Source organism: Bufo bufo, chromosome 11, assembly GCF_905171765.1.
Source record: "Bufo bufo chromosome 11, aBufBuf1.1, whole genome shotgun sequence".
Lineage (NCBI taxonomy): Eukaryota > Metazoa > Chordata > Amphibia > Anura > Bufonidae > Bufo > Bufo bufo.
In genome coordinates, this window is record NC_053399.1 from 11,368,988 (window position 1) to 11,381,660 (window position 12,673).

Genomic DNA, 12,673 nt, shown 5'->3' on the forward strand with positions numbered 1-12,673 from the left:
CTGGGCATGTTTCTGTGGGGGCACAATACTGGACATAGCTCTGAAGGGGCACAGCTGGGCATATTTCTGTGGGGGCACAATACTGGACATAGCTCTGAAGGGGCACAGCTGTGCATGTTTCTGTGGGGGCACAATACTGGACATAGCTCTGAGGGGGCACAGCTAGGCATATTTCTGTGGGGGCACAATACTGGACATAGCTCTGAGGGGGTACAGCTGGGCATATTTCTGTGGGGGCACAATACTGGACATAGCTCTGAGGGGGCACAGCTAGGCATATTTCTGTGGGGGCACAATACTGGACATAGCTCTGAGGGGGCACAATACTGGACATAGCTCTGAGGGGGCACAATACTAGACATAGCTCTGAGGGGGCACAATACTGGACATAGCTCTGAGGGGGCACAGCTGGGCATATTTCTGTGGGGGCACAATACTGGACATAGCTCTGAGGGGGCACAATACTGGACATAGCTCTGAGGGGGCACAGCTGGGCATATTTCTGTGGGGGCACAATACTGGACATAGCTCTGAGGGGGCACAGCTGGGCATATTTCTGTGGGGGCATAATACTGGACATAGCTCTGAGGGGGCACAGCTGGGCATATTTCTGTGGGGGCATAATACTGGACATAGCTCTGAGGGGGCACAGCTGGGCATATTTCTGTGGGGGCACAATACTGGACATAGCTCTGAGGGGGCACAATACTGGACATAGCTCTGAGGGGGCACAGCTGGGCATATTTCTGTGGGGGCATAATACTGGACATAGCTCTGAGGGGGCACAGCTGGGCATATTTCTGTGGGGGCATAATACTGGACATAGCTCTGAGGGGGCACAGCTGGGCATATTTCTGTGGGGGCACAATACTGGACATAGCTCTGAGGGGGCACAGCTGGGCATAGCTCTGAGGGGGCACAATACTGGACATAGCTCTGAGGGGGCACAATACTGGACATAGCTCTGAGGGGGCACAATACTGGACATAGCTCTGAGGGGGCACAATACTGGACATAGCTCTGAGGGGGCACAGCTGGGCATATTTCTGTGGGGGCACAATACTGGACATAGCTCTGAGGGGGCACAGCTGGGCATATTTCCGCAGCTGTATAGGACTATACAGCGCGTGCGCACTCAGGGGTAGGTAGATTTGTCAGAATCTTATATCCAATTCTGTATAAATCCAAAAAGAGGTTTGTTAGCTTCTGAAGGTGCCTGCGGGCGGCGTTTATGCGTCCGGTGCCCATGCCCCACTGCGCTGTTCAAATCAAACCCCTCCCCTTTCACCCCTCTGGCCCGCCCTAGGTTCTTCAGATTCCATCCTCCCGTCATTGACAAATCCGGCGCCTGCACCGTTCAACATAGTCCTCGCCCTTGCGCACTCCATTACCCACTATTGGCAGACCGTTTAATGCGCATGCGCCGGCCCTCACCTCCCGATCTAGCCGGCGGCAGTAAACTGCCGCAAGATCTGGGGGGACGGGCCGGCGCATGCGCATTAAACCCTCTGCTGCCTCTGCCCATAGGGCGCTGGATTTGTCAGTGACGGGAGGATGGATTCTGAAGAGCCTAGGGCGGGCCAGAGGGGAGAAAGGGGAGGAGTTTGATTTGAACAGCGCCGTGGGGCATGGGCACCGGCCGCATAAACGCCGCCCCCAGAAGCTAATTAGCATATGGAATAAAAGCGTTTTTAAGAGAATATAGGCGATGGGCAGAAATATGAAAGGTAAGATTATAATATGGGAAATATGTAACGGTCATTTTAGGTTAAAGACTCCCTTTAATCTCTTTCATAGGGTAATTAGGGTAGTTTTTATTGTCTACATTTGTCGATAGTTTATTAATCTGAGCAGACGGCTACTGACGGCTGTGAAGGATTGTGATAGTTTACCTAAGAATTGTATTCTACATTAATAGGTATGGAGAAGAAGTATGATGAAATCTTCCAATTCCTCTCAGTAGGAGATTACCCATCCGGGTATAATAGCTCGCAGAGACAATGCTTTCGAAACTCCACTGCCAAATATACATTAAAGGGTGAGGATCATCTATATGAGCAATGTTAGTTGCTTTAGAAGAATGTTGCTCTTGAATTTTTCCTTTTATTACAGAAGGAAAGCTCTTTGTCGGCGGAAGAACAGTCTTAAAATGCAAAGAAGAAGCGAGAAGGATATTTGATGAAGTTCATTCTGCACCGATTGGTGGCCATTCAGGAATTAAGAAGACGCGGTTGGCAATCTCCTCCCAATTTTATTGGCATGGAATGACAAAAGATATTGAGAACTGGGTACACAGTAATGTTTTTTTGGTTTGCAATTTTTATAAATACTGTACACAGGTTAACAACTGATTTCTTACAGATCCAGGACTGCGCAAAGTGCCAGGTGGTTGGAAAGCATCCGTTAGCTCCCGAGCCGTTAGAGTGTTTTAAGGTAAATGTCTACTATATAATTGCATAACCGTTATTATTACATTGGTCTATTGCAAATAAATATATATCTTTTTTTCCACCCATTAGGTGTCTGCTGCCTGGGAGCTGGTTGGGATTGACCTGACGGGCCCTATACCAGAGACAGTGGATGGCTTCCAATACATTTTAACGGCCACAGATTACTTCTCCAAGTGGGTAGAGGCTTTTCCTTTGAAGGCAAAAACTGCTGCCGAGGTGGGACGTCATCTTTGTTCCCTGATATACCGACATGGTTGCCCAAAAAGGATACTTTCTGACCAGGGCGGAGAATTTGTAAATCAAGTATGTTTACATTCCATTTACCATACTTATATAAGATAGGGCCGGGGGCTATTCATAGTATTCAGTATATTGGGCAGACTAGATGGGCCAAATGGTTCTTATCTGCCGACACATTCTAGGTTTCTATACATGTACAACTGATTTAGTAACCTTTTTTTTTTATTATTTAAATGAGGATTTTATATACCTGTTTTTTTATTTTTTTATTGTATTTTTCTTAAAGCTTAATGACCAGATGTGCAGTGTTCTAGGCATAGAAAGAAGTGTGACAGCGGCGTATCATCCGCAGACAAACAGTCTGGATGAGAAAACAAATGACATTATTAGGAGGTAAGTTTCATTCAAGTTTACTTTTCATTCAGGGTTTTATTAAAACTTTTCTTCACAGGTTACAGTTGAACTAATTTTATTCTTACATTCCACTTGTTTCTATTAGTGGTTGGAGCTATAAATGTAACATTACTTTGTAGAGTTTTGTAAATGTGTTTGTTTCTTTATTCATTCTAGAGCTCTCTCTAAACTGGTCAATGAAAAACAGAACAACTGGGATATGTATTTGGAATCTACATTATTTTCCATCAGATCAAAGGTCCAAACCACAACCAAATTTTCTCCGTTTGTTCTCATGTATGGGAGGGAGGCAGTTTTCCCAGCTGAAGTTCCTGTTGATCTGCCGGTGAGTAGCTGTTTTTTATTTATTTCTGTCTGTCTGTACTTACACCCAGTGGCGGATCCAGAGCCTGGTCACGGGAGGGGCACTTCCCCGGGAAATAGGAGATTATGGGGCCCCTGTGTCCGCCTACCCTCAAGCCACAGCCCCACCCATATATCGCGCCCATACCTCTTACATCCGGTGACGTCTCCTTTGATGTAGATGTTCTCTTTCTTCATCTTCTCCATTCAGACCAGACCGCCATGATGATTTTTTTCAGCCAACTCTCATCTCTGCAGAGTTTGACAGACAGACATCTTTGTTTCCTACTTTTCCTCCCACCTTCTCAACATCCCATCATGCACCCCCAATACTGAGACGCTGTGCCCCCCAAAACTTTACTGTAGAAACAGATAAACCCCCTGAAAATACTAGTTACACACAGATAGCGCTCCCTTTAATAATTATTGAAACACAATGCCCTAAAAAATAACTGCACCCAGCAAATAGTGTCCCTAACACTAATAGTGTAACCTTAACGTCCCCCAAAAATAACTGTGCTAAGCTGATACTGTGCCAGGGTGCCCCCATAGTAATAGTGCTCCCTAAAATCCCAACAATAGTAATAATTCTGTTCCAGAGTGCACTTAGTAGTAATCGTGCTCCTACAGTGCCCACAACAGTAATTGTGTCCCAGAAGTAATAATGCTCCCATAGTCCCGTTGTAATAAAGCCCCCTTATAATGTGCGCCAGTACAAAAAAATGCTCCGTGTGTGGCAGTAAAAAAAAAAACTCTTAGTGCCCCCAGTCAATGTCCCAAGAGTGCCCTCATGTGATCCAATGACCCGTACTGTGTGCCACTGCAAAAAACACTTAGTGCCCCCAGTTGAGCTAAGGTGCTCATAGTGCCCCTATAATTTGTGCCAGTATAAAATACTCCTATATAGTGCCCCCAGAAGATGCCCCCATAGTGCCCTTCATAATGTGGCAGTATAAAATGCCCCTATAGACTGTCCCACATAGATGCCCCTATAATGCATCTCTCCCCTGTTCCCCATAGTGGCACCAAAATGGGTGTCAGTATTAAATGCCCCTATATAATACCCCCATAGTGTTTTTTTCCCCCCTTCTCCATAGTGCCCCCCCCCCCATAATGTGCCAGTATATAGGGCCCCCATTAGATGCCCCCATAGTGCTCCTTCCCCCCCTCTCCATAGTGCTCCCCCCATAATGTGCCAGTATATAGGGCCCCCATTAGATACCCCCATAGTGCTTCTCCCCCCCCCCCTCTCTATAGAGCTCCCCCCCATAATGTGCCAGTATATAGTGCCCCAACCCCCTTCTTGCCATACTGTACTAAAAATAATTAAAACAATAAACACTTATCCTTACCTCCATGACACTGCAATGCGATGCAGGTCTCTTCCGGCCTGTGTCCCGCTCTGTACGGCTCAAGCGGCGCGATGACGTCATCGCGCCGCCTGCATCGGCCTCTGATAGGCTGCAGGCCTAGTGCCTGCAGCCTATCAGAGGAACGGGCAAGGGAGACGCCTCTCCCCTGTTCCTCCGCACCATTCACCTGTATCGCTGTCCTGATACAGATACAGCGATACAGATGAATATGGAGATGAGCGCTTCCACAATAAAAGCGCTCATCTCTCCCTGCCGCTGCCACCGCCTCCGGGCCCGGAATGTTTCACTACATTCTCGGGGGGGATCCGCCAATGCTTACACCGGAAGTAAGTGTGTGAGGGGAATGCTGCCCTGTACACGTATGTAGATCGTGGGTTGTTGCCTATGGAAACCAGAGACGTTGAGAAAAGTGTTAGGGCCTCATTTAGCAAAACTGTCTTAGTTGCCCCTAGCAACCAATCAGAGCTCGCCTTTCATTTTATCAGCACACTTTAAGAAATGAAAGGTGAGCTCTGATTGGTTGCTAGGGGCAAGTGAGACAGTTTTGATAAATGAGGCCTATAATGTCTTGATTTTAAGCCCCACCCCTTTAGGTGGGACACGCCCTCAAGTGGAAATAGCTTGGGGGGGGGGGTGTTATTTGACACTGATGGTTTGATCGTATTTTTAGTTTTGCGCCCATTTCTTAAATAAAATAAAACTGTTTTCCAGTCATTTTTAATTATGCTGCGTTGGCCTCGGGTGTGAACAGGGTCACGAATGAGCTCTTATGGAGAAGCAAAAAACCAGAGAGCCATGAAAATCCGTCCTTGTCCCCTGAACTGTGTGGCCCTATGCAGGAGCCAATCAGATGTCCAGGCTCAGTCAGGGAGAGGAGACAGCAGGAGGCAGATGAGGGGAAGGTGACAGTTGGGAGCCAGGAGGAGAGAGCGTATGATGCCCTCCATGGCGGGGCCCTGACAAGAGAGCCCTGAGCCACATCTTGTTAGCGTGAGTTGTCAGAGACTGTGGCCGAGGGCCCTCAGGTGAGATTTATAACCACAGGGCGGTGTGCCTCACTGAGAGACTGAAACCATCAAGCTGCTTACCTGATGGACCATTCAGTCGCCCATAGTAACCGCCAACTTATAATTGTACCAATGATGACTGGAACCGCTAAGCACTGCGACCCCTGCTGGAGTAAAGTCAGGATGTAAGTGTCCGTCTCCCATTGCTGCGCCATCCTCAAGTGGGGTCCCAGAATAAGGTCAAGGGTCAAACATAAAACTGACTGAGACCATGCTGTTAGTCTGTACATTTACATGCTGCGGTCTGGAAGGGGTTAAATAAGAGCCATTGGTCGGGTGCTCAGTGTCACCACCTAAGGGTCCATTCACACGTTCGTAGAATGGGTCCAGATCCGTTCCGCAACGTTGCGGAACGAATCCGGACCCATTCTTTCTTTATGGGGCCGGAAGAGATGCGGATAGCACACAGTGTGATATCCGCATTTCCAGAGCGTGGCCCCGTTCTTCCGGTCCGCGGCTCCCGAAAAAAAAAAATAGAACATGTTCTATTCTTGTCCGCAATTGCAGACAAGAATAGGCAGTTCTATGGGGGATCCGCAATACACTACGGACGTGTGAATGGACCCTTAATCAGTGGCTGTTATAGAACATACCTACCTCCCCCAAACAGAAACCCTGCGATTGTCGGGGACCATAAGTATACGGCTGTTATCCAAACTGGTGTATATTGACGGGATGCGGTTAGGAAGGGGTTAAATGCCTCTGCAGTGAGGCACATTGATGGTCACTAAAGGGTTAACCCTTCGTAACACTGCCGGCGAGGTTACATCACGAACATTAGGCTACATGCACACGACCGTATGTGTTTTGGGGTCGGCAAATTGCGCATCCACAAAAAAAAAAACAACAGATGGCATCTGTATTCCATCCGTTTTTGTTTTTTTTGCGGATCCATTGTAACAATGCCTAAAACGGACAAGAAAAGGATATATTCTATTTTTTTTTTTTTGCGGAGCTACGGAACGGACATACTGATGCGGACAGCACACGGTGTGCTGTCCGCATTTTTTGCGGACCCATTGAAATGAATGGGTCCACATCCTATCCGCAAAAAAAAACGGAACGGAAACAAACAACGTTTGTGTACATGTAGCCTTAGGCTACATTCACACCTGCGTTAGGTGCGGATCCGTCTGGTATAAAGGTATAAAGATAATTTTTTTTTTTTTTCATGATAATGCAAACGGATCCGTTTTGACTTACACTGAATGTCAATAGGAGGCGGATCCGTTTTCAATTGCACCATATTGTGTCAGTGAAAACGGATCCGTCCCCATTGACTTAGGCCTAGTTCACACAAACGTTTTTTTTGCGAGTGTACGGGCCGTTTTTTTGTGTTCCGTATACGGAACCATTCATTTCAATGGTTCCGCAAAAAAACGGAATGTGTTCCGTATGCATTCCGTTTCCGTATTTCCGTTTTTCCGTTCCGTTAAAAGATAGAACATGTCCTATATTTGTCCGCAAATCACGTTCCGTGGCTCCATTAAAGTCAATGGGTCCGCAAAAAAAACGGAACACATACGGATATGCATCCGTATGTCTTCCGTTTCCGTTCCGTTTTTGCTGAACCATCTATTGAAAATGTTATGCCCAGCCCAATTTTTTCTATGTAATTACTGTATACTGTATATGCCATACGGAAAAACGGAACAGAAACGGAAACAAAAAACGGAACAACGGATCCGTAAAAAACGGACCGCAAAAAACTATAAAAGCCATACGGTCGCGTGAACTAGGCCTTACATTGTAAGTCAGGACGGACACCAAAACACTGCAAGCAGCCTCCAGAGCGGAATGGAGGCTGAACGGAGGCAAACTGATGCATTCTGAGCGGATCCTTATCCATTCAGAATGCATTGGGGCTAAATTGATCCGTTTTGGACCGCTTGTGAGAGCTCTGAAACGGATCTCACAAGGGGACCCAGAAACGCCAGTGTGAAAATAGCCTAAGTCATACACACCTGTGAGACCACAGGCCCGTGTATCATAAGAGAAGAACCCCTATGAACAGAGGGCAGGAGGCCATATTGGTGCCACACTTGATGGCCTGAAGACCTTGCACTTGACCACCCACATACGCCCACCGCACTTTGGTGAAATTTGGAGGTTCTAGCAGGAAGCACATCACCCAATGGGGGAAAAGGGCCACCCAGATCAGCCCGGCTGCCGCACCCACCCCCCTCTATTCATGTGGCAGCCACATGGGGGCGTTACCCTCTAAGCCCAAGGGAAGGGTTCCTTGAGGTTCCCTCCACATGGGGTTTTTCTCTTCTGGGTGCTGGAGGGGCGACTCTTCCTGAGTTGGGGGTTCTGCCATTTCTACTATAAACAATTTGGCCATTTATCCCCCAAGTAACGTCTTCTGTGTCTTTATTTTGCGTCTCTGTGATTTTCTCAGGGTTTAGGATAAAGGGGTATTCCCAACTGGGACATTTATGGTATATATCACTAGCATAAAGCATAAATGTCCTATAGGTGCGGCCGTGCAGGTCCTATCTCTGGGACCCCCTCTTCTCTCCAGAACAGGGCTCTGAAGTGAACAGCTCTTTTCAGAAATCCTGTAGCAGTGACTGGAGAACAAGCAGAAAAAAGAAAAATTGTAGCAGCACAACGGAAAATAGGGGTAAATACCGTTCCTTACTGTGGTGGTGCCCGCCGTGTCAGAAGTCAGTCTCAGACTTCCCCAACTTCAGATGCACTTGTAAAAGAAACCGCAGCACTCTCCAGTCTTGATTCTTTCAAAGGTTTATTCACCAACACTTAGCAACGTTTCGACCTGTGTGGTCTTTATCAGGCTTTATAAAGTGTTGGTGAATAAACCTTTGAAAGAATCAAGACTGGAGAGTGCTGCGGTTTCTTTTACAAGTGCATCTGGAGAACAAGCAGTACATGAGCGGCCGCCTCTCCATTCTCCACTATGGGCCTTCTGAAAACCGCCAAACCAGCGCCCAGCTATGACGGCTCGTCCCTCTATAGTGATTACTGGACATGGCGGCTCATCCCTCTATAGTGATTACTGGACATGGCGGCTCATCCCTCTATAGTGACTACTGGACATGGCGGCTCATCTCTCTATAGTGACTACTGGACATGACGGCTCATCCCTCTATAGTGACTGCTGAACATGGCGGCTCATCCCTCTATAGTGATTCCTGGACATGACGGCTCGTCCCGCTATAGAGATTACTGGACATGACGGCTCGTCCCTCTATATTGATTACTGGACATGACGGCTCGTCCCTCTATAGTGACTGCTGGACATGACGGCTCGTCCCTCTATAGTGACTGCTGGACATGACGGCTCGTCCCTCTATAGTGACTGCTGGACATGACGGCTCGTCCCTCTATAGTGACTGCTGGACTTGACGGCTCGTCCCTCTATAGTGACTGCTGGACATGGCGGCTCGTCCCTCTATAGTGACTGCTGGGCATGACGGCTCGTCCCTCTATAGTGACTGCTGGACATGACGGCTCGTCCCTCTATAGTGACTGCTGGACATGACGGCTCGTCCCTCTATAGTGACTGCTGGACATGACGGCTCGTCCCTCTATAGTGACTGCTGGACATGACGGCTCGTCCCTCTATAGTGACTGCTGGACATGACGGCTCGTCCCTCTATAGTGACTGCTGGACATGACGGCTCGTCCCTCTATAGTGACTGCTGGACATGACGGCTCGTCCCTCTATAGTGACTGCTGGACATGACGGCTCGTCCCTCTATAGTGACTGCTGGACATGACGGCTCGTCCGTCTATAGTGACTGCTGGACATGACGGCTCGTCCCTCTATAGTGACTGCTGGACATGACGGCTCGTCCCTCTATAGTGATTCCTGGACATGACGGCTCGTCCCTCTATAGTGATTCCTGGAACAGGACAGCTTCCTCCTCAGCACTCATGCACGTTCGCGGCGTAGCTGAACTGTGTAGATAATTGTGTGTACACGTATGACTCACCCGTGTGCTTCCTGATGCTGCTGTAGCTGATGCATACGTGCAGGATAACCGTCTACCAAAAAGGCGATCAGCCCCATCATCGGGACTGCACAGAGGATAAGTACCTTGTCTGGGGCACTTACCAGGAGCTGTCCTAAAAGTAGTATTAGATGATGGGGAATGTAGTGCCCTGTGACACTCTGAGACTGTATCACACATGATAAGCTTAGATACACCAGCTTAGCAGACAGTATCATACATGATAGTCTTAGATACATCAAAAAAATCTAACAACACTTTATATAACAGGCAAAGATACACAGGCTGAGGAGATCGTATCACAAATGATAGGCTTAGATACACTGAATCCGAAGACGGCATCGCACACAATAGCCTTAAATACATAGATTCAGACAAAAGGATTAGATACACCAGCTCAGCAGGCAGTATCTCTTACGGCAGGGTTAGCCGCTCAGACTCAGCAGGCTGTATCACACATGATAGGATTAGATACAGTCATCAGAGAGAAGTATATATGGCAGGTGTAGATACACTGACTTGACAGACAGAAGTATATAATGATTGGCTTAGATACACTGACTCATTAGAAAGAAGTTTATATGATTGGGCTTAGATACACTGGCTCATAAGAGAGACGTTTATATGACTTAGGCTTATTGCACACGAACGTGTGCGCTCCGTGGCCGTTTTGCGGATCCGCAATACATAGGGGCGATATTTTGTGTGTATTCCGCATCACGGATGCAGACCCATTCACTTCAATGGGTCCGCAAATCCAGAGATGCGGAACGGAACCCTACGGAAGCACTATGGAGTGCTTCCGTGGGGTTTCGTTCCCGTACTTCCGTTCCGCAAAAAGATAGAATATGTCCTATCTTTTTGCGGAACGGCCAGATTGCAGACCCATTAAAGTGAATGGGTCCGCGATCCGCTGGGGCTGCCCCGCGGTGGGTGTTCATGCATTGCGGGCCGCAGCACGGCCATGTGCAAGAGGCATTAGGCCTCATGCACACGCCTGTTGTTTTGGTCTGCATATGAACTGCAGTATTTGCGGCTTTGATGCGGACCCATTCACTTCAATGGGGCCGCAAAAGATGCGGACAGCACTCAGTGTTCTGTCCGCATCCGTTGCTCCGTTCCGTGGTCCGCAAAAAAAATATAACCTGTCCTATTCTTGTCCGATTTGCGGACAAGAATAGGCAGTTATATTAATGGCTGTCGGCGCTGTTCCGCAAATTGCGGAACGCACACGGACCGCAAAACGCACAACGGTCATGTGCATGAGGCCTTACTTAGATACACTGGCTCATCACATAGAAGTGCATACGATAAGCTTAGATACGCTGATCCGTCAGAGAGGCGTATATATGATAGGCTTGTATACACTGGCTCATCAGAGAGCGGTACACGTAATAGGCTTAGATACACTGGCTTATTACAGAGAAGTATATATGATTGGCTTAGATACACTGGGTCATTACAGAGAAGTATATATGATAGGCTTAGATACACTGGCTCATCAGAGAGGTACACGTAATAGGCTTAGATACACTGGCTCATTACAGAGAAGTATATATGATAGGCTTAGATACACTGACTCATTACAGAGAAGTATATATGATAGGCTTAGATACACTGACTCATCAGAGAGGTACACGTAATAGGCTTAGATACACTGACTCATTACAGAGAAGTATATATGATAGGCTTAGATACACTGGCTCATTACAGAGAAGTATATATGATAGGCTTAGATACACTGACTCATTACAGAGAAGTATATATGATAGGCTTAGATACACTGACTCATCAGAGAGGTACACGTAATAGGCTTAGATACACTGACTCATTACAGAGAAGTATATATGATAGGCTTAGATACACTGGCTCATTACAGAGAAGTATATATGATAGGCTTAGATACACTGACTCATTACAGAGAAGTATATATGATAGGCTTAGATACACTGGCTCATTACAGAGAAGTATATATGATAGGCTTAGATACACTGACTCATTACAGAGAAGTATATATGATAGGCTTAGATACACTGACTCATCAGAGAGGTACACGTAATAGGCTTAGATACACTGACTCATTACAGAGAAGTATATATGATAGGCTTAGATACACTGGCTCATTACAGAGAAGTATATATGATAGGCTTAGATACACTGACTCATTACAGAGAAGTATATATGATAGTCTTAGATACTCTGGCTCATCAGAGAGGTACACGTAATAGGCTTAGATACACTGACTCATTACAGAGAAGTATATATGATAGGCTTAGATACACTGGCTCATTACAGAGAAGTATATATGATAGGCTTAGATACACTGACTCATTACAGAGAAGTATATATGATAGGCTTAGATACACTGACTCATCAGAGAGGTACACGTAATAGGCTTAGATACACTGACTCATTACAGAGAAGTATATATGATAGGCTTAGATACACTGGCTCATTACAGAGAAGTATATATGATAGGCTTAGATACACTGACTCATTACAGAGAAGTATATATGATAGGCTTAGATACACTGGCTCATCAGAGAGGTACACGTAATAGGCTTAGATACACTGACTCATTACAGAGAAGTATATATGATAGGCTTAGATACACTGGCTCATCAGAGAGGTACACGTAATAGGCTTAGATATACTGGCTCATTACAGAGAAGTATATATGATAGGCTTAGATACACTGACATTACAGAGAAGTTTATATGATAGGCTTAGATACACTGACTCATCAGAGAGGTACACGTAATAGGCTTAGATACACTGGCTCATTACAGAGAAGTATATATGATAGGCTT

General features: G+C 46.6%; 1 protein-coding gene across 2 annotated transcripts in view; it reads left to right on the forward strand.

The window, feature by feature from the left end:
• Nucleotides 1–12,673, forward strand: part of WDHD1 (WD repeat and HMG-box DNA binding protein 1) — a 153,218-nt gene that overhangs the window by 81 nt on the left and 140,464 nt on the right. Inside the window, exons 1-7 of one of the 2 annotated variants that reach the window (XM_040411515.1) lie at nt 1,668–1,727; nt 1,919–2,038; nt 2,113–2,288; nt 2,362–2,433; nt 2,520–2,753; nt 2,977–3,083; nt 3,261–3,429. In XM_040411515.1, coding sequence (XP_040267449.1) covers nt 1,709–1,727; nt 1,919–2,038; nt 2,113–2,288; nt 2,362–2,433; nt 2,520–2,753; nt 2,977–3,083; nt 3,261–3,429 — 897 coding nt within the window. In that variant the 5' untranslated portion in view covers nt 1,668–1,708. Of the gene's footprint in view, nt 1–1,667; nt 1,728–1,918; nt 2,039–2,112; nt 2,289–2,361; nt 2,434–2,519; nt 2,754–2,976; nt 3,084–3,260; nt 3,430–12,673 lie in introns of those variants that run through there. The other variant, XM_040411516.1, reaches the window with a different exon arrangement.